This window comes from Hyperoodon ampullatus (genome assembly GCF_949752795.1).
Source record: "Hyperoodon ampullatus genome assembly, chromosome: 19".
Lineage (NCBI taxonomy): Eukaryota > Metazoa > Chordata > Mammalia > Artiodactyla > Ziphiidae > Hyperoodon > Hyperoodon ampullatus.
In genome coordinates, this window is record NC_136932.1 from 56,670,634 (window position 1) to 56,693,535 (window position 22,902).

Below are 22,902 nucleotides of genomic sequence, written 5' to 3' on the forward strand. Positions count from 1 at the left end.
AATTGCTAAACTGTGTTGCACAGGAATTTGGTTTCCTTCTAGGAGAGGAAAGAAGAGAGATAGATGAAAAGAAGGGGACTGTGCAGAAAGACCAGCAAAAGAGAGTCAAGACTGAAGAGCCAATGGAATTTTCTCTCATGGAGAGTGGCAAAAGCACAGTTTTTAAGGTGATGCTTGATGTTCACTTTGAACTTGCATTTCTGTGATGTAAACTCGTCCTCTCGGGACAGATCACAAATGTAATAGAGCTTTGGGGGAGGCAACAGGATTGGAAGAAATCTATTGGGAACTTATCTCAAAACTGTGTTTGCAACGATACTTTATTTCTTAAATTATATGTTGGGGAAAGGTATGAGAAGCTGATGGAGGCTCATTGCTTGGGGGTTCGTTAAAGGCCTTCCCAGTGAATTCTCAGAGCATACGCTTGCGATCCAGGGTGTTACATGGCAGTCTCTTCGCCGTGTGTCTTCACACCATCTTCCTTCTGTGTGTGTCTTTCTCTGTGCACTTACACGTGCTGTTCTCCCTGTATGGACTGCCCTTTTGCATGTTTTCTCTCCCCTGAACCTGACTAGTTACTATTGAGACTTCAGCTGTCAGTTTAAATGTCACTTCCCAGGGAAGCCTTTCCCAACACTGCAGACTAGGTGAAGTCTACATAGGATCTCACAACAGCCTGTACCTCTATCTCCTGATGCTCATCATAATTGTTTTAAAATAATCGTTTGTGTGGTTATTTATTTTAATTTTATTTTCCTCACTAAACTGTGGACACCATGAGATTGAGGATCAGGCTGTCCTGGATGGTTGGCCAAACAGACCCTGACCATGAAGTAGTATTTGAGAGTATCCTATGAGAGCCATGCAGCCCTATTGAAACTACTCTGCCATGATATCAGAGAGGCAAACAGCCAGCATTTTGCCTTTTTCCAAGTTTGGGATAAATTATTCTTTTATTGTATGCAGGGCCTCAGAGGCACCAGCATATTCAGGGAGCTCTAAGTAATAGGGGAATTGTTGGAGAATAAAGTACAAGGGGTCTTGCTTGGTCTGGATCAGAATGCAGCTACTGCTGACAAGCTACTAATTCAGGATTCACTGCAGGTGCTGTGAATCCGGGGAAGAGGATTCGGCAGGCAGTCACATGACCAGATCTGCGGGGCAGGCAATTTTGTTTCATAGTTGCAACAAAAGTGTTTTTTCTCTTCTTCAGGGCTAATTTCCTGAAGGAACCGGGCTAAATGCCATAGCAATTACTTCCAAAACTCAAACAGGATGATAGCAGGCAGGGAATCAAAACAAAGCCCCCCAGTCAAGGAGGAGGGAAGATACAAATGTACTTGACAAAGCTGAGTGAGAACAGGAAAATATGAGAGAAGAAATGGACTAGAAATAATTCTTAGGAGCAAGGAAAACCCAGAGAGGCCAATGCTATTTTTCATGCTCCTTATTTTCAGCTTCAGTTTCTAAATTTAAATCCTGTAGGTGCAACAACAGGAATTCAACTCTATATGTGGGGTGTATCAGAATGCACCTTGTTTCTTAAATTTCCAAACTCAGATAAAAATAAATCAGGGACCAGAGACAAATGAGTGTGCTTGAGTCCATTCTTATATGTCAGCCAGGATGGGAACTCCCACCAGTGGCAGCAGCAAGGAGGAGCTTCTCTGCCACTTGCGCCTTCAGGTGTTAACATAGACCAAGAAAGGAACTTGGGCTTCAATCCCCACCTGCCGTACCTCCCCTCCCCCACCAGAGCAGTGTCAGAGAAAGACAGCTAAAACAGAATAAACAAGATCCAGAATCTCAGACCATAATATGAAAATGTTCAGATTTCAATTTCTTCAATTTCATACCCAGAACCAGGAAGATCTCAAACTGAAAAAAAGACAATTAATAGATGCCGACACGGAGATAATGGAGATGTTAGAATTATCTGACAAATATTTTAAAGCAGACAGGATAAACATGTTGAAATGAATGAAAGAAAAGAAAGACTCAGCAAGGAAATAGAAAGTCTCAGCAAAGGAATAGAAGATGTAAAGGAGAACCAGAAGGAAATTTTAGAACTGAAAAATACAATTACCAAAGTAAGAAGCTCAGTGATGGACTCTACAACAAAATGGAGGGGAGAGAGGAAATAATCAGTGATCTAAAAGAGAACAATAGAAAATTCGCAATCTGAACAACTGAGAGACAATAAAGTTAAAAAAAAAAAAAGAGCCTCAAGGGTCTGTGGGACTATAATAAGAGACCTAACGTTTAAGAGATTGGAATCCTAGGAAGAGAGGCTGAAAAAGTACCCAAAGAAATAATGGTTGAAAATGCCCCAAATTTGGCATGAGATATAAACTTACAGATTCTCGAAGCTGAGTGAAACTCCAGCAGGATAAACCTAAAAAAATCCATGCCAAGACACAGCATAATTAAAATTTTGAAACCCAAAGACAAAAAAAAAATTCTTGAAAGCAGAGAAAAATGACACCTTACCTATAAAGTAAAGACAATTCCAAGGATAGCAGATTTCTCACCAGAAACCACAGAGGACACACTCGAGGTCCTGATAATAGGGGGAATGGTGGTGTTTTGCGCATCTCCAGAAAGGAAACAAGACTAGCCAGGTAAACACTGCTTAGGTAACTTTCCATGTTTTGGAGTAGCAGTCTTCAAACTGGGCGTAAATGTGTCCTGAGGAGTCGCATGCACTTTCTAAGGAGAGGTAGGCCTGCGTGGTTTTAAGAGAATTCAGTTCATCTCCCTCTTTCAATGGGACTCCTTCCTATAGCTGATTACCTGAGAATGTGCCTGTGCACTGTTTCTGTTCTCCTCAAAGTGTCTTTCTCCCTCCTGACCCCATCCTACTGTACTTGTTTGTTTCTACCAGCTATTATTAAATTTAGATTAACTTTAGGGAAACATGTAGTGGATTCTGCTGTAAATCATGTCCATAACAGCAATCATTCATACAAAAAACGTAACAATGCCCTGAACTTGAGAACCCAGCTTCATTTTATTGGGATAAACTCTTCTTTCTTAGATGTTGATATGCTCTTCCAATTCTATCAGTGAATATTTATAAACATAATTGATTTCAACTATCAGATTAAATTGCTAATACATCTATATGTAATAGTTTTATATGGATGATTATATATGGATGATTTATATGGATGTTATATATGGATGATTTATATACAATCATCCATCTCTCTATCCATCTGTCATCAATATACAGGTCTTTGGTCATAATCCTCATTTTTATGAATTGTCATTTTTACCCCAGTTTCATCTAATTTTAGCGCCATAGACAAGGCACCTCTAATTGTAAAAGTAAGTGGTATAATAATCACTTAAATCTTAGTAGAGCCTTCCCAGATATTGAGAAAGTGAACAACTCTAGCGACTGGGTAAACACTTTCTTTGAAAGTCAGGTGATTCCCAATTTTTGTTTTTAACATTATTGAACCTAACTGAATTGTTGACTGAAGGAGTACTGAAAATAATTTTTAATGAACGATCTCTAGGTGATTTTAGCATGTAAGTTGGAAAGAGCTTTAAGGAATTGACTGATATAGCCAATAACATAAGTCCTTCCATTCTTATCTACATACATAAATGAACATGTTTTCTCAGGGCGTCACATCTATAAAAACAAAAAATAGGTCCAGAATTGATGGGGAGCCCTGTCTCATTTAGCAATATCCATTCACAGAGACTTGGACTAATTAAAAAACCCCACACAGAGCTCCATTTATTTTATTAGTAGATATGGTTCATGTCCATTTTATTTTCTCCGTTTAATAATTATGTAACAAAATGTGTGGCGTTTTATGCTATTTTGATCAATTGTGTACCTCTAATAACAGTAATAACTCAATCCAGAAGACCTAGAGCATTAGGGTCACAGGAAAACAAAACTTAAAAAAAAATTTTTTTAAACGTATCTACTGACTGCAAGGTATTAGCCACATACTTAGTCCAGTGACCCTGGGGAAGTTACTTAACCTCTCTGAACTTTTTGGTTTTTTTTAATCTTCAAAATGGGAATAATAATAGCTCATAATTCATACCTTTGTAATGAAAACTAAAGGAGTTAATATACTATGTGGAAGAAATGGAATGGAAATTCAAGTGATGTAAAATTTCTGATTCACTTACCTAAGAGTTAATAAGAGGAGGTATTTTTTATATTTTAAAATTTGCATGGTGGTAGGTATTAAACTGCTAAGGTATTTCAATTCCACTGGATACTTTTAAAAGAGTGATTAATGGTTTTATTTTAAAATGTCAATATTTACAATACATTAGGAATTACATCTTTTGCAACTCTGTATGATGAAACATTTTGTAAACTAGATGCATTGGGAGTTACGTTTTTGAAATTATTTTATGTAAATGAGCAAATATCTTAGAAGACCACAGCTGAGCAGTGCTTGTTTATCTAGAGAGTTGCCTAAATTCGGACGCTACGTAGGGCTCAGCAGGAACGGAATAAAGGCATTTCGCTTATTCTCTTCCCTAGCCCTGTCTTGAGTGGACCTGAATCAATCCCGCTCCGCCTTCTCGTCATTCACAAAACCTGGAGCAGCCATTTGCCACCAACAGGTGGCACCCGTTAACAGGCTCCAGGGGGCGGGCCCCGAGCACGCCTCTCGGCGGCCCCGTGGAGTCTCTCGGCTTCCGTTGCGCATCGAGCAAGATGGCAGCCTCCGAGACGGTTAGGCTGCGCCTTCAATTTGATTACCCGCCGCCAGCCACCCCGCACTGCACGTCCTTCTGGCTTCTCATCGACTTGAACAGATGCCGAGTAGTCACGGATCTCATCAGTCTCATCCGCCAGCGTTTCGGCTTCAGTTCTGGGGCCCTCCTGGGCCTCTACTTGGAGGGGGGGCTCTTGCCCCCCGCCGAGAGCGCGCGCCTGGTACGAGACAACGACTGCCTCAGGTGCGCGGGCGGGATGGGGGCGCGGCGGTGGGGCGCCGGGGACGCGCCTGTGCACGCCCGGGGGCGCCTCCGGCGTCTGGAGACCGAGTGTGGGTGTGGGTCCGGGTGAGGGGTCGGGGTGAGCTGCGGCGGGGGCGGGGGGCAGGCTGTCAAACTGCACTTCCGTGAACCCCGGAGGTTCTGATTGGTCCAGTCATTATGGGGCTCAGGAATCTGCATTGTAACGAGCATCTTTCCCCGGGAAGCTTCTAATGCACAAGGTTGGTGGACCACACTTGGAAAAACCCTGATCTTGGTTTGTGGGCAGGGCCCGCGTTTCTTCCAGCCTTGCCTTAGCAAGCGCTCACTTAGCCGGGCACTGTGTTAGGTGCGCGGGGTGCCGGGCGTGCCTGAGACCCCGCCTTCCCCTGGCAGCTCGCAGGGTCAGGTGCCGGAGACCCAAGCAAACGGACCCGCAGTCATGTTTTCTTCGCCACTTGCAGCGTGTCCAATCTCAGAGCTCCTGCGATACCCCCTGGGACTGGTGGGCGTCATTCTGTGTCTCACCTGGGTTCACTTAAATAGGTGTTTGGAACCTTTTGGGTTCTGAATTGGGAAAGAAAATAGTTTTAAATATGTTTTTGGAAGTTTAAAAAAATGATACTGAGATGAGTATCAGGGAGCGGTTGTGGTGTAAATCGCTCACGTGTGGCTGATTTGTCTCAATAAAATGGTAAGACACGATCATTTCAGTTCGGATTCGTATCTTGGACTGATTTATTCAGGGCTTCTTTTTAAAAACTTCATCTACAATGAAAAAAATTCTAGAGTTGTGAGCCAGGCTACTTACTTCTGCTTGCCATTTGTTGCATGTTGAATATTCCTTTCCCCAGAGTATGTCAGATTCATAAGATTTCTTCAGAGCATCAGGGAATTTAACTTGGAACAACTGCTACATCTTTGAGCATATGTGTGTCTTTCTCTCTTTTAAAAGCAGGAACACTGATTTACTAATAATGTTTAGCTGTTTCCAGTGACAATTTGAAATAATCCAAGTTTCAAAAAGAGGTCTTTTTCCTTTTTATTCACTGTGAAATAGATCTCCATTCTCTCTGCAGTTCAGGGACTATTTAAATATTGCAGTTGTAAGGACTGCATCCTCTCCTGTTAAGTTTACTTTCTGACCTATCTCCTGTCTAATGAATTAATAACTTGCTGATGGCTAACTGCAGTTATACTTCATTTAATGAATCATCTGGAAATTAGACTCTTTATAATGAAGTCAACAATGTCAAAAGCAAACCATGAAAGCTGTTATGGGAAATAAATACAGCACAATGGCAGGCAGAATTCCTCCAAAACACCAGAATGCACAATTGCATATGGCAAGAAATACCTCTGCAGCTAGCTTCAGTGGTAAATGGGGCAGACCTTAGGAAGAAGTTGAATTTGGAAAACTTTTGTATGTTTTTGTGGTTTCATGTCTATAGTCATTCTCTGTCTTCCCCTGACAGACTCACTTTTCTTCAGAGCTACAGAAGAAAACAGTTTCTTTTCTCAAAGGTTCCCAATATTGTTGGAGTAGACCAAAGTTACTAGTTTTGTGTTTCTGTATATTATCTTCTTGTGTCACATGGAGTGGATAATTATCTGACTGGATAATCATACCAGGTTTTGCTGCTAAGTGCAGAAGATGGTTGAGAAAGAAGAGATCATCGTGGAACACAAATGGTCAGGGAATTTCACAGTACCTTGAAGGTTGGATAGCCTCGTACAGTTGTGGAGGCCAAAGCTGCCCTGACTTGGTGAAGGGATGAGTTTGACCAGCAGAAAAATTCTGTTGGGATTGCCAGGAGTGCTGAGAGGGCTCTCATGAGGAAAAGCGGAGCCTGGTTGTGGGAATCCTGAGAACCAGCCCTGGAGGCGCGAGCATCTCCACACTTGTGTGCCACGGCCACTTCCTCACATCCCTTTCTTTTGAGCCCCCAGAATCTGACTTCCTCTGCCCCCAGGCTGCTAACATGGAGCTCCTCAAGGCGGTCTCCATCTCCCCTGGGAGGAGGAAGTGCTCCCATTTGCCTGGAGCCCCATCCGTCTTCTAGGGCTGCTCTAACAAAACACCACAGGCTTAAGCAACCGAAATTTCCCTCTCACAGTTCTGGAGGCTCGAAGTCCAAGGTGAAGTGTTGGCAAGTTTTGTTTCTTTCTGAGGCCTCTCTGCTTGGCTAGTAGGTGTCTCTCTTCTTTTTTTTTTTTTTTTTTTTTTTTCGGTACGCGGACCTCTCACTGTTGTGGCCTCTCCCGTTGCGGAGCACAGGCTCCGGACGCGCAGGCTCAGCAGCCATGGCCCACGGGCCCAGCCGCTTCGTGGCATGTGGGATCTTCCTGGACCGGGGCACGAACCCGTGTCCCCTGCATTGGCAGGCGGACTCTCAACCACTGAGCCACCAGGGAAGCCCCGGTGTCTCTCTTCTTACTGTGTCCTCACATGACCTTTTTTCTGTCCTCAGAAAAAGGCACGTGACCTGGTGTCTCTTTGTGTGTCCAGATTTTCTCTCTCATAAGGACACCAGTCAGATTGGATTAGGGCCCGCTCTTAATGGCCTCATCTTAACTTGATTACCCTGTCTCTAAGTACAGTCACATTTAGACATACTATGGGTTAGGGCTTCAGCATAAGAATTTTGAGGGGACACAGTTCATCCCTTAACACCCCCTGAAGAGAGCTTCACAGAGGCCTGGCTGCAGCACCTGGAGAGCGACCAGCTGGAGTGAGATCTCCCTGTTGAAGAGTCATTCTGTGAGGAAACAGAATGCCTTCTCTCCTCTGTCACTCTTTTGACTCTGTGGCATTTAATACTGATTATTAAATACTGGACATTAGAGATGAGCTCTCATTTCATGTTGCTGTGATCAGTGGCTCCTTGGATAGCCAGCCAAGCCCCTCTTGACATGCCTGTGAGGCTGGCAGTGGGAGTGAAGAAGACAGAGCATCTGAGCCAGGCTGAGGGCAGTTTGGTTTCCTGAAACCTTGGGAGCCAAAGGAGGTACTTGCCATTAAGGCTGCCGATCCTTGTGCAGCTCTGGGTCTCTTGACGCTCAGTCTCGTTTTGTAGCGTGCTGATGGTTTTGGGGATATAGAATACGGAGAGCTCTTCTCTCATGTTCAGGAGCATGTTTGTCCAGTGCCCATGGGTGAACAGAGACCAGTGGAAGTTAGGCCTGGGCTGCTTTCATTGTGGAACATTCATAGTCCCTTCCTATTCTTTTATTAAAACAAAGCAAACAAAAAGGCTTATTAAAAAAATTATACTTCAAAATAGTTCAGGGTACAAAATCCCTTATTTCTTTTCTCACGTACTCTTCCTACTCCCCACTCTCCAGAAGTATCCTCAGTTAAATTTGGAGTGTCTTTTCCATACATATGCAAACATATATACTTACCCTTTTGAAATACACATGTCATTATAATATACATTTTTTCCTGCACCTCACTTTTTTTTACCTAACGTATCTTGGGTATCTTTCATTTTAGTATATACGATATGTGATGCAATCGCTACGTCATTCTTTTTAAATGCTATATTATTCCTTTGCATGGCCATGTTAATTTATTTAACCAGCCCCTTATTAATGGACATTTTAGGTTGTAATCTTAGTTTGACTGGGTTTTATAATAAAAATACCATAAACTGGGTAGCTTATAAACAACAGAAATTTAATTCTCACAGTTTAGAGGCCAAGGAGCCCAAGATCAAGGTGCCGGCAGCCTCATGGTCTGGTGAGGGCTTGCTTTCTGGCTCACAGATGGTACCTTCTTCCTGTGTCTCTTTCATAAGGGCGCTAATCCCATTCATGAGAGCTTTACCCTTCTGATGTAATCACTTCCCAAAGGCCCCATCTCCTAACACCATAACATTGGGGGGTTAGGATTTCAACATATGAATTTGAGGGGAACACCAAAACATTCAGCCCTTGGCAGTTGTCGTCTGGTTTTCACTGTTACATACTGCTGTGGTGAGTATTCTTCGATATCTTTGTGTACTTGGGCAATGATTCAGTAAGATACATTCCCAGAAGGGGTACTCCTTGGTCAAATTTTTAAATTTGATAAGTACTGTCAAGTTGGGCTCCAGAAGAGTTGTACAGGTCTGTATTTATGCCAAAAATATATGAGTTACTTTTGTTCAATATTGTGTGAAAGGTAAGAGAGCAGAGTGATTAAGAGCTCAGGGTCTGGAATCAGAACCCTGGATTCAAATCTTGGCTCTATGACTCATTAGCTGTGTGCCCTTGGTCAGGTAACTTACTTCTCTGAAGGTGGTAATGCAGGGCACTGCAAGCAGCAGCTAGACAGGAGGGAGGCTGCAGGGAACAGGTGGGACCCAAAGAGATTGCAGGTCCCTGCTTTCACCCTCTTTGTTGAATTTCACCTCCATTTGACAGGACAAGTTCATTAAAAACCCACCTAAGAGGACTAACAACATTCACTGTATTAATAAAAATTAGAGCTAACATTTAGATAGCACTCGCCCTGAGCCCAGCACTGCTCTAAATATATATGATAGCTCATTTGAGTACTATAATTATTACTGTTACCCCCACTTGTACAGATGGGAAAAGTTGAAGTAATGATATTTTAAAATTTTAACTAAAGGCAGAAGAAGGATTTGAATCCAGTCACTTTGGCCTTGGCAGGCAATGGCTAATGGGAGTGGGGAGGTGTCAGGCAGTGCAGATGGGCATATCTGTATTTATGTGTGATAGAATCCTAGAGGTGAACTTGCAAATTTAAAGGGAATACCTTGCATTTTGACACTAGTGCCCAGTTTGCCCTGCAAAGAGTTTGAATGAACAGTGGAGAGTCTGTTTTAAACATTTCTTGGGATCACATCTCTTTCATTGCTAATTATACAGGTAGTTCACTTTTCTTTGTAAAAGGACAGCTACATTCACTTCTGTTTGTAAAAGGGCAGTTATATTTGTTGTCTGTGATCCAAGTGGAGAAATGAAGAACATTGCCAGGGAAAGTGTCCACCCTGAAAAGAATGGTAACTGAGCAGACCCAGGTGAAACGTTTCTTGTTCTCTGGATGGTGTTTTGTTTCTCAGTCTTAATATGTTCCAAACTGAAATTATTCTCTTCAGGAGTAGCAGATAGCGAGGCTGCAGCAATCACAGGTCAAGTATCCACAGATCCATGATCTTCAGAATGGGTGAGGTGATGACAAGAGCTGCTCTTGACAGCATGATGCTGTTGTAGGCTCCTTTGAAAGCCAGGGGCCCTGCCTACACGGGATGCAGCACATGCAGCGTTCCAGTGAATTAATGAACCACAGTGACTGAACAGAAGGTCTTGCATCCATTTTCAAAGTGTGATGGAAAGTTTGATACTAATTGTCATCTCAGAATTGAAACTTGAATCAGAGCATTGCTCCAAGTGAAAACAAACTGATCAAGAATGTTATGGAAAGTTCCATATCCAGGAAGTTCCTAAGTAGTTCTTAGATTCACAGGATGCTTTTGCCCATTTAAGAATTACTTTCTTGCTGCTAGGTGCCAAAGTCCACAGCTGAGAACAGGGGGTAGTGAGTTTTTATTTAAGTCCCTGCTCTTTCAGAGTTCTATTTCTCTCTTCATCCTACTCCTGGTATCAGTAGCTTTTATTTTATCTTCATTTGTATGTGTCTGTGTATTTGTGTATTCTGAAGAATAATTGAGGATTTTTTTCAACTACCACATTGAGATAAATCCACAGGATTACTATACCTTAAAAAAATTTAAAGAATGCCTATAATCTATCTTATTACTCACCAATTGTACTTTATTTTCTATTTTTTTTAAATCAATTTATTTATTTTATTTATTTATTTTTGGTTGCGTTGGGTCTTCGTTGCTGCACGCGGGCTTTCTCTAGTTGTGGTGAGCGGGGGCTACTCTTTGGTGAGGTGTGCAGGCTTCTCATTGCAGTGGCTTCTCTTGTTGAGGAGCACGGGCTCGAGGCCCATGGGCTCAGTAGTTGTGGCTCGCGGGCTTAGTTGCTTCGCGGCATGTGGGATCTTCCTGGACCAGGGCTCGAACCCGTGTCCCCTGCATTGGCAGGCAGATTCTTAACCACTGTGCCACCAGGGAAGCCCTGTACTTTATTTTCAAATATGATTGTCCACATCTTTCCCCGGTCACTAAAAGTACTTGATGAAAGATACAGCTGGATGTAAATGTATTGAAATAATAATGTATGTTTTTAGGAGACATTTAAAAAAATTATTTATTTTATTTATTTTTGTCTGTGTTGGGTCTTCATTGCTGTGCATGGGCTTTCTCTAGCTGCGGTGAGCGGGGGCTACTCTTTGTTGCAGTGAGTGGACTTCTCATTGCAGTGGCTTCTCGTTGCGGAGCACGGGCTCTAGGCATGTGGTCTTCAGTAGTTGTGGCATGCGGGCTCAGTAGTTGTGGCTCACGGGCTCTAGAGTGCAGGCTCAGTAGTTGTGGCGTACGGGCTTAGTTGCTCCATGGCATGTGGGATCTTCCTGGACCAGGGCTTGAACCCTGCATTGGCAGGCGGATTCTTAACCACTGCGCCACCAGGGAAGCCCCAGCAGGCATTTTTAAACACCCACTATGTGCTTGACATTGACGACACCCACTCAGCCCTCTGTCACTGGGCTGTGCCTATTAGAATTAGCTGTTGCCAGTTCATGGAGGAACAGAATTCCTTTACTGTAGTAAAATGATTTTGGATGAACTGTATATTAGTCAGAGTTCTCCAGAGAAACAGAAACAATAGGAGATGATATAGATATAGACATAGCTATAGCTCTAGGTACAGAAATGAGATTTATTATAAGGACCTGGCTCATGAGATTATGGAGACAGAGAAGTCCGAAGATCTGCAATCGGCAAGCTGGAGACCTGGGAAAGCTGATAATAAAATTCCGGCCCAAGTGCAAAGGCCAGGAAAGCAGATGGTGTGTTTCAGTCTGATTCCTAGTCTGAGGCAGGAGAAGTTCTTCTGACGTCCCAGCTCAAAGATAGGCAGGGAGGGAGAGCGAATTCCCTCTTGCTCAGCCTTTTATTCCGTTCAGGCCTTCAGTGGATTAGGTGAGGGCCATTCACCCTGGGACTGTCTGCTCACAAAGGCAGTCTGTTTAGTGCACAAATTCAAATGTTAATCTGATCCTGAAACACCCTGACAAACATGTCCAGAACAATGTTTAACCAAATATCTGGTCACCCCAGGGCCTAGTCAAGTTGGCACGTAAAATTAATAATCACCAAATGTTATGGAAGTTTACGATGGCTGTCAGTACCCCAGAGAACATAAATCATAAATTGTTTGGTGTTTTCCTAAATTTAAACAAAATAAAAATGAAATTTGATTTTTAAAAAAGTAGCTTATGGTTAAAAACAAAAATGGATAGTTAGCATTATCACCATTTAGCGTAGGCACATAATGTAGCGGAAAGATTGCGAACGTTGACGTTAGACAAACAGGTTTGAATCCTGTTTCTGTGGCTAATTAGCTGTGGATCCTGGGCAGTTACTTGTCTGAACCGTAATTTTGTGATCTGTTTTAAAATGAAATTACTTCATGGTGGTGTTTAGATTAGAGAAAATCTATAGAAAATGTTTAGGATGCAGTAGTTGATCAATAAATAAAACTAGTCATTTGAAAGTTGACCGTTAGTGATGCCATATAGGCCATTTTGTTAAAAAGAGTCTTTTGTCCTTAAGCGATTTGACATTTTTTCATTGCCTGATGACAGTGACAGTTTGCAGTCCTCTTAGTATATAACTACATCCTGGAGACATGCTTATGAATTACTTCTAAAGCTTTCTCTCTTGTTCTTTTGATAGAGTTAAATTAGAAGAGAGAGGAGTTGCTGAGAGTCCTGTAACAGTTAGTAATGGTGACAGTACTCGTTTATTACCTAGAAAAGCAAAGAAGAGGGCATATAAGTTGGAGGAAGATGAAGAAACTGAACTAGATTACAAAAATTCAAAGAAGCGTTGGAAGAGGCATGAGAACAATAACAGTGAGAAGACCTTGGATCTAGAACCAAAAGCTGTCACAGATCAGAGTGTGAGTAAAAAAAACAAGAGGAAAAAGAAAGCCACATGTGGTGTAGTGGATGCTGATGGTGGAGAGACCGAAAGAAAATCACCAAAGAAAAAGGAGAAATGTGAATATAAAAAGCAGGCAAAGAGTCCCAAGTCTTCTAAAGCACAGTCAGTGAAAGAGTGGACCATCCTGAAGTATAGTCCTCCAAAAGGTCCTCCTGCTGGAAACAGCCTTGTGAAAGCCAAAAGAAAAGGTGGCCCAGGCATTCGTACAAAAGAGAGTCCCGACTCCTCCTCAGAGTCTGAGTCTTACCATGAATCAACCAGTGATGGTCTCAGCAATGTCATCTTGCAGGTCAGACATTCCCCAGAGAAAATCTCGACTGAAGTATCACAGGAAGGCTCCTCTATGAAAACCACAACTGCCAACAAAGGGGCTGCAAAAACCGGTTTTACCTCTACCCCCATCGAGGGCAAGACCTCCCGAACATCATCTTCTAGTTCAGACTCTAGTTCAGAGTCAGAGGACCAATGTGTGATGTCCAAGAGCACCCCGGTGTGTGCTGCAGATTTCTTAAAGACTGTAGGTCTCTTTGCAGGAAAACGTTGTCCAGGGCCATCCTCCCAGGTTCCAAATGCTGCTGGATGGAAGCAGTCGGACTCAAATGGTGGCAGACAGGCCCTTGGTCCTCCTCCCAATGTGACTCTCCCCATCACTGTGGGAAGAGGTTGGAGTAGGGGAGAGGACCTCCTTTCTTGGAAGGGAGCGAGGGGTCGGGGTATGCGGGGCAGAGGTCGAGGACGAGGGCACGCCGTTCCCTGTGTGTTAACTAGAAACGCTGAGTATCAGAAGCAACAGCAGGTGAATGAAATGGTGACAAACGCCTCCACTGTTACCCAGGTAAGTAGTAGTTACCGCGAGCTGACCTCTTCCCCATGCCTCACGTGGTGTTTCTGGAATCGATGTGATGGGTTCACAGTTTCTCACTAGTAACAAAATCACATGACTCATGCTGTTTTTCAGAATCCCATAGAGACATACAAGAAGGACTACAGTCTCTTACCGCTTTTAGCAGCCGCCCCTCAAGTTGGAGAAAAGATTGCATTTAAGGTATATTTTTAAAAAACAACAATAGTTACAACAAAAAAGATTATTCCCCCTCTAAATAAACTTACTCATTAACATGTCAGGTTACATTTATATTTATAATTTAATATAATTTATATTAATAAAATTTCATAAATTTATTAAACTAATTTATAATATATCATGTTTATAGTAATTCTTCCTGGATCATATCTTTCGCGTTCTCTTGCCTAGCATGTAGTAGGTGCCTAGTAATTGTTTTCTGAATGAGTAGAAGTGGCTCAGCCTGGTGTCTGGAACATAGCAACTGCTCAATAAAAAAAGCCTCTACGGGCTTCCCTGGTGGCGCAGTGGTTGAGAGTCCGCCTGCCGATGCAGGGGACACGGGTTCGTGCCCCGGTCTGGGAGGATCCCACATGCCGTGGAGCGGCTGGGCCCGTGAGCCATGGCCGCTGAGCCTGCACGTCCGGAGCCTGTGCTCCACAATGGGAGAGGCCGCAACAGTGAGAGGCCCACGTACCGCAAAAAAAAAAAAAAAAAAAAAAAAAAGCCTCTACATATCACCCCAAAAACCTCCCAAACCCAAAAAAAACTTTCCTACTGGAACCCCTGTTTTGCCACAGGCTCATGGTAGGGCTCCCAGAGGTGGAGTGGGCACCCCAATACTGCGTGTTTTGTTTTCTCAGGAGTAGGGGAAAGGAGCCACAGGGCACGTGTATTTGTGAGTTTTTTTCTTCTTTTTTAGCTTTTGGAACTAACATCCGATTATTCTCCTGATGTTTCTGACTACAAGGTAAGGTTCCTTATTTTAAAGTAATCAAATGTCAGTACATTAAAGAAGCTAAAGTCATGTTTAATACTGCTAATGTGGATAACATGGATTTTTTGGAGTAAATAATGTCATAAAGTAGAAAATAAAAATATTTTCAAAATGTAACCTTTTTGATAGTATCACTTTGAAGTCTCCCAGTGTTATTTTTCTTAATACTTGGGAAGAATATAGAATGAGAATGACAAATTTAATTGTTTTATTACTCATTTATTTCTAATCAGCTTAGAGACACCAAGTTATTTGAGTTCCCCTCTCCCATGACCCTAAACTTTGAAAGAGAAAAATAGAAAGCTCTCAGCCAGAAAATTTGATTATTTTCAGCATAGGAATCTATTTCATGTATTTATGAATTACTACTGGTTATTATCATCTAATATGGTTTATTTTGCTTTACCGGTTAACCACAGGTTATTCACAAATACTAGCCTTGGAATTTACTCACTTAATACTTGTATGGGACTTCATATTGGCATATGAACTTTATCACAGTTCAGTAAAAGTTTGACGCAATCAGTAATTACACGTTTCCTTCCCTTTCTCACCCATTCAAAATTTTGCTGAAAATCTTGTTAAAATGCGTACTTTCTTATTTTGATGTGAGATGCAGAATGTAAGTCCATTTTTTTTAAGGGAATAATTGATAACGTTAATATAGTAATACAGATAAGGTATAAGAAGATTTGATTCAATCTGAGTTGATCCCTCGGTAGCCTTTTAAAATATGGGTAAGAATCTTTCTTCAAAAGCAGGCTAGAAGAAGAATCAGTTCATGAAGGGATTTGGTTGGTTAGTTCTGGGTAACTGGTGTTTTATCATCTTTTTCATCTTAGCCCCTTAATATAGGTGACCACATAACTTATATAAATCAGAACACTTGTGAGTGAAAAGGATGAATATTGTATTAATAATCATACTGAAAGGAAATGTAAGTGGACCCGTCTTGGGCAAACCAGGATGTTTTTTCACCCTACCATAGAGGACTAATTTAATTCTGTGGTACATGAGGAAATGGAGATAAACATGAATTGGTATGTCCCACAGCCTCTACTAATTGTTGATTCTAGATGATACTGATTTTTTTTAAACTCATATTAAATGGATGTTGGTCATTATAGTTATCATCTTGGTAAGCTATTTGCTTACTTTATTTCCCAGTGTTTTTAGAACTTTTTTGAAGTTGCTTTCAAAACCGTTTCAAGGGTGAAAATCAGTACCGCTTTTTTGCTTTGATGTCAAGTACTGTTATCCAGCTAGATCATAGGCTTTATTCATTAAGCTTGTCTTTAAAAGTCAAATCTACCTTCAAAGAATGTAGTCTCCTCAGCCCCTAACCTGTCTCATTTGTATCCGTAGGGTTTTAATTTATGGAGGTGACTGAGTGATGACACAGAGAAGTCAGTGCTACTGAGAAAGGAATTTATTACTTACATTTCCCGAGAGAAGAGGGGGATGCCACACCAGGCAGGACCACAGGGGGCAGCACCTGGTTGTGGCCGGGAGGCAGAAGCAGGAGGGAGGAGCTTTTATTGGGGTTTCCTTGGTGTAGGCAAGGCAAGGTGAGGGAGACAGCTTAGGATCAGCTGGTCTGAATAAGTAGCAGGCTGTGGGCTATAGGGGCTGTCCCTGTTTGGTACCTGTTCCTGGGATGATTGAGACCAGGGGAAATGCTGGCTTGGTATGTGGGAGTTTTATTTCAAATGCATGTTGATCTATTTAAAAACTTTTTTTGTTGAGATAAAACCCACATAACAAAACTCACTATTTAACTGTTTTAAAGTGTGCAATTCAGTGGTTTTGGTATATTCATAATAGTTCACATGTTGATTTTTGACTTGGACTTTTGTTTTTGAAAGGAAGGAAAAATATTAAGCCATAATCCGGAGACCCAGCAAGTAGATATAGAAATTCTTTCATCTTTACCTGGTGAGTGTTCTAGAAAAGAATTTGGCAATGTAGGCTCTTCACATCTACACTGGTTTCTAAACAGCTTTCACACACAGGCGCTGCTGTCTTCCTTGGCCCCCATGGCTGCCTGGCGCTCTGCATACCTCTGTCAGCACAGAGTGGCCGGGAGGGTGGGTGCTGCACTCCCGCAAGTGGAGGTGGGTGTCTACTAAGAGTTGTTGGGTTTGTTCCCAGAGCTGTTAGGCGAGTTGTTCTTGTTACTGTAGTTACGTAATTTCGTAAAATTACATAAATTGATGAAAATTGCTGGCAAAAAAAATTATGTCTGTGAAACCCAAGTTGAATGCTGACTCAGGATTGTTACTGAAAAATTGGCTTTTGAATTATATGTGGTGGGTCAGCTATAAGAGATTGGGAGGAATTTGGTAAAAATCTGGGAGGAGTCTACACTTACATTGTGTTGCCAGGTTTTGTATTCTTTTTTTTTTTTTTTATTCTTGCATCACTTAAAAAAAAACCCTCAAAACTCAAAAATTTTGGAAATTGCATATATACATTAAGGATATGATTTATAAAAGAAAGACAGCTCTAGTTGGTGGACTCATAAGACCTGCTAGCTCTGTTTCAAAAGATTGGCAAATGAACATACTTCTGTGTGTTAAGTCAAAATAAAATGTCTAAAGTATAAGTGCCTCCACACGCTCACCCATTATTTTAAATGGTTCCCTGCTTTATCCCTGATTCACCCCACCCATTATTGGTTCTGAAATCCTGGAATAAGAGGGCTTTTACTGTATATGGCTTAACTGGGGTTGTGTTTGCAGGGGTCCCTGGCCAGGGCGTAGAGGAGATCTCTTATTCTTTAGCAGAGACTCTAAGGAATTAATTATTTTCTGTTCGTGTTTAAATAAGGTAGTGAGTAAAAGATTCAAAACTCCAGTACATAGAAATCATTCAGAAAGGCTTTTCAGAGAATTCCCTGGCAGTCCAGTGGTTCGGATTCAGTGCTTTCACTGCCGGGGCCCAGGTTCAACCCCTGGTCGGGGAACAAAGATCACACAAGCCATGCGGTGCAGCCAGAAAACACACACACACACACACACACACACACACACACACACACACTCACACTCACACTTCCACTGGTTTTCCAGCTTTCTCTTCTGATTAGGTTTCATTTGAAGAAATCCCCCTTCTTTGGAATGGTGGACAGAGGTTTGTCCATGGTCAAATTTTGTGGTCACAGCCTGATCACTTCTTGTCAGGTGATTGACAGTGATGACATCCAATTAGAACTTTTCTTCTTGGGAGCGTCAAGAAACACTTTATCTGTTTTCTAGCAGAAGTACAGGTAGTCCTCACTTTGCATGGTTCTAATATACATGAATTTCAGTTACCATGGTTTAGTTAAATAAAACCAGCTCCCCGGTGACATCGGTATGTTAACTCTTAACTGTAAGTAACTGTGTAGAGTACTGCTAGCTCTCCCGTCCACAAATCACTGCATAAATAACACATGGCCATATGATTAGTGACAAGTCACATCACTTCTTTCAAAGTCTGTTGCTGGTTGGTCACTGTGCATCTGTTACTCAATTCCCACAACACAGCAAAGCGTGTAGTTGTGCGGCTTCCTTGTCTCTCAGTGATAAATCCACGTGACACTTTACAAAAATGGATAATTGAAATAGGGAATTGGCCAACAAAGATGAAAGCACAACAAAGAAACAAAAAGTGATAATGCTAAAAGTGACATCCAAATCGAGTTTAAGTGAAATCATAGAAGAAGTAGCTCACTGTGGGAATGTTGACATTGAGCTTTATGTGAGCTTCTTGACATCAACGAGGAAAGTGGTTGTGATGAAAGGGATGAGAATGTCCTAGAAGTGACATCTGCAAAAACTTCGCAAAACTGTGAAAAAGAAACTCTCAGAGCTATTTCATGACGTTAAAAGCTCAAAGAATAACAAACTGAGAGGAGTATGACAGTTATGTAAGGCGTAGAAAAGATTCTCACTCTGTACTGTCGTTACATGACAAGAAGGTGAGCACTGCTTAAACTACCCTGGATAAGTTTCTTACAAAGACATAGAACACTTTAATTCTCAGTATTTCTGTTTTAAATTAGATCAGTGTACTACATAAATAGTAGTTTTAGTATTTTTTCATTTCCCTATACAGTAAAGGTTTTAAAGTTTTGACCAAAAATTTTAAAGATCATGAGACAATCATAAGTTTTCCCATTGATTAAGATTGTTTTGCGTGATTTCAGCCTGCATGGTCACTTTAACGGCCCCACCCTACCATGTAAAGTGAGGACTGCTGTATTACCAAGTAGTAAGCCTGTGTGATTTCTGAGGATACAGCAAGATATAAGAACTTTGCAGAATTTACATTACCTTCCCTTGTTGAAACATACCAATTATTTTGGGGATTATCTTGTGGTTACACGTTCTTTTCCGGGATTACTAGTGGTAGTGGATCAAGCTCATTTCTTTTTGATGAAGGAAGGATTGTCACTGATCAATAGCCGAGAAGCTCCTGTCTTTTGATGGCAGGGTTTTCGAAGGCTCTCCCGTCCCTGAGCACTCCATACTTTCATGTGTGTCGCCAGCCTCCACATCAATGGACAGTGTGTTTGTGGTTGTTTTTCTAATGATATGAATTCCCTGTAGAGGAACATTTCATTACTGGGAAATGACTTATTGTTTCTCCTTCCTACCATCTGCTTTCAGCCGTGAAAGAACCTGGGAAATTTGATTTGGTTTATCACAACGAAAATGGAGCTGAGGTAGTGGAGTACGCTGTGACGCAGGAGAAGAGGGTAGGCACGCTTCTCTTCTTGGGATTGCTTGGTTGTCCACTCTCTTGACTGGCTACTGGTGGCCTGGAAGGTGATACTGCAGCTTCCTGAACTGCCTGTAACAAAATCATAAAGGATCTCAGCCTTGGGGATCTCTGTCGTGCCTACAGGGTGGCTATAACTGTGCCAAGTGCCAAGTTAGGGTGCCATCTTGAACGTCAGAGAGCCTATAAGACAAGATGCACAAATAAATCTTATTTAAGAGCATACAGTTGCATAAAATCAGTTTTGGGAGTTCCCTCGTGGCCTAGTGGTTAGGATTCTGGGCTTTCACTGCCATGGCCCTCGTTCAGTCCCTGGTCAGGGAACTGAGATCCCACAAGCCATGTGGCATGGCTGAAAATCAAAATCAAATCAAATCAAATCAAATCACAGTTTTATAAGGGTGTCAGTAGAAAAGAGTAGCATTTTAAAAACTTTTTATTGAAAAAAAAAGTACACATAAATGTACAGCTTGGGCAATTTTCACCAATGAACATACCCCATGTAATAACCAGCACCCAGATCAAGAAATAGCACATGAGCAGCCCCTCCAGAAATCTCCATCACGCCTCCTTGCACTTACCTCTCAAATGTTAACCATGATTCTGACTTACAACAGCACAGGTCATTTTGAAGAATGATGTAAAATGATGAATCTGTCTTTTGATTTTGTTTCAGTCCTTAAATTTCCATTTTAGGAAGTATATGGTTTAGAGCTTTATAGGCAGCCAGACTTCCAGCGTTGCTGGAATGGCTGCCTCATTAGAGTATGGTAGCATTAAAGTGAGTAGAATTTATATTTAAGAAACCACTTCTTAAGGTGTTTATACTTGAAATGTTATGATATTATTCTGAGTTTTAGTATTGCAGAGTCACGTTTTATCTGAAATGTGAATTTGTGGAAACCCTAAGCAGACTGTATGTTTTGCTTTGTCTTTGGGGTAGATGCCACTCAGGGATTTACTCCAAAAGCACATTTTTAGGGTCTGTGGTAGGCTCAGCAGATTTTGCCTAGTCTCCTGTATGTCTTCATTTGCAATATATGCAGCCCCACTTTTTTGTTGAAATTTATTCTTGGAAACTACATTGGAAAATTAAATGTTGAAGGCTTTCCTCTTGGAGGCCTTACTAAACAGCGGCCTGAAGTAGGGCCTGTAACTACCTTTTTTGACACTAGATGGCTCTCATTATTCATATGGCCAATGTTAGCTTTGCTTTCTCTTGGTAAAATGTGAAATACCTCCTGTTTTTAGGTAGCACAGGAACTACAGGGCTGCACAAAAGGTCATCAACAGTATAGTGATAACCTTCCTGGGCCACATCTGCCTCCCGGGAGGTCTGTGGGCTGCCTTTCCACAGAGGCTTGTTGGGCAAATCCTCCTGACCGTTTTGTAACCAGCTACCCTCCCCATACAGCCCCTGCTCTAAATCAAAGAAAGATGAAATATGTTTACTGTAAAAATTTAGCTGCATTCTAGGTAAACAAGACCTTCTGCCCTAATTGAACTGAGTTTAGTGGGACTCAGATTACTCCAGGTCTTCAAGCATTCTGCACAAATGGAAATTGACTTTTTAAATGACTAAAATTCATACGACCTCAAAATGAAGTCTCTAAACTGAATATTTTCTGTTTTTCCTCAGATCACCATTTTTTGGAGAGAATTAATTGATCCAAGACTGATTATCGAATCTCCAAGTAACACAAAGTGCGGAGCTTCCCTGAGTATGATCTCTCCACCTCATGGTTTATAAATGTCTTATCTGTGAAAGTGACTATAACCTGAACTTTTTTTTTTTTTTTTTTAAAGAAGATTTGAGAGTTGTATGCATTTTTGGTTATCTTTACCGCATAGGAAAAAATCTACCTCATCATTTAAACTAACATGGGTGTTGCTTTTTTAGACCTTTTTTTTCCCTGCAGGCTTAATTTTAGTAACAAAATTCAAAACATGACATTCTTCAGGCATTGTTTATAAAGCAATATGTATGGCTTCTTCTCTTTTTTATTTTTTTTGACCATCAAGTAGCCATTGTCAGTAGGAGTTTATAATACCAAGTACAAAAAAGTGCTGCATTTCTTGTCTCAGTAAGTTTTATTAAGTAACATTTTAAAACGTGAAAGCATGTTACTTGACTTAACTTTTTAACATTTAAGACGTTCCATTCAATATGGAACATCTTATACATTTCAAGTATTTTATACTTGTAATTGTCAAGAGTTAACCAGTGGTTGGGTTTATTGCAGTTGGGTTTATGAGTTAAGGAATCCTGTCATACTCTTTTCAACTTTAAAATGAAGGATTCTTCGGGCCTGTGGAGAGCAGTGGAAATAAGTATGTGTGCCTGGGGAAGAACTGGGCCTCCACTCGGGGGGAGAGGATTTACTGTGGGCTCAGACCAGGGTTATCTTGCTACAAGATCCCGAGCACCTGGCTGAGTGTGCTGGAGGGAGGATCTTGAACAGAAACTTCCTTTTCTGTTATTATTCAGCACAGAACTAAAAAGGCTAAAATACATAGTGTGAAAATTGTTTTCTTTTAACAAAACATCAGATCCCTCCTTCAGCTTTGCAGATTTTTAAATAAAATCATATTGAACTAAACTTCCGTGCTGAGTCATCTTGTTCGGTTGAGTTTTGCAAATTGCTGTCTCGTTTTATAATAATGCAAAAGATGAAACATTTCTGGAACAAGGTTTGCCTTGACTAAAGACTCTGGTGTTGCAAGGTTTAGTCCGGTGGAGTTTGTTAGATTTGGGAGCTATTGGACCAAAGGAGATGCTGTCCAATTTTAATTTGCATGACACTGATGTGTATCAAAGTGTGTATTTATTGATTTGAGAGGTATGACTTCAGAAAGAGTGAGATTAACACCAATGGTGGAATCTTAGCACTGGGTTTCTCGTGTCAGCATGCTTTCTTTCCAGCGTTTGGAAAACAAGACAAATAGTAAAGGCGAACAGGTGCATGAAAAAAAATGCTCAACATCACTAATCTGGGACATGCAAATCAAAACCACAATGAGATATCACCTCACACCTGTTAGGATGGCTCTTATAAAAAAGACAAGAAATAACAATTGTTGGAAAGCGTGTGCAGAAAAGGGAACCCCTGTGCACTATTGGTGGGAATGTAAATTGATACATCCACTATGGAAAACAGTATGGAGATTCCTCAAAAAATTAAAAGTAGAACTACCATATGATCCAGCAATTTCACTTGTGGGTATTTATCCGAAGAAAACAAAAACAC

General features: G+C 41.3%; 1 protein-coding gene across 1 annotated transcript; it reads left to right on the forward strand.

The window, feature by feature from the left end:
• Window positions 1-4,699: 4,699 nt before the first annotated feature.
• COIL (coilin) lies at window positions 4,700-21,404 on the forward strand (the record flags this gene model as incomplete). The annotated part of the gene is made up of 7 exons (XM_079724788.1): window positions 4,700-4,944; window positions 12,780-13,884; window positions 14,008-14,094; window positions 14,816-14,863; window positions 16,756-16,825; window positions 19,543-19,631; window positions 21,294-21,404. The coding sequence occupies 7 exons, from the start codon at window positions 4,700-4,702 to the stop codon at window positions 21,402-21,404; spliced, it is 1,755 nt and encodes a 584-aa protein (XP_079580914.1).
• Between the last annotated feature and the right edge of the window lie 1,498 nt (window positions 21,405-22,902).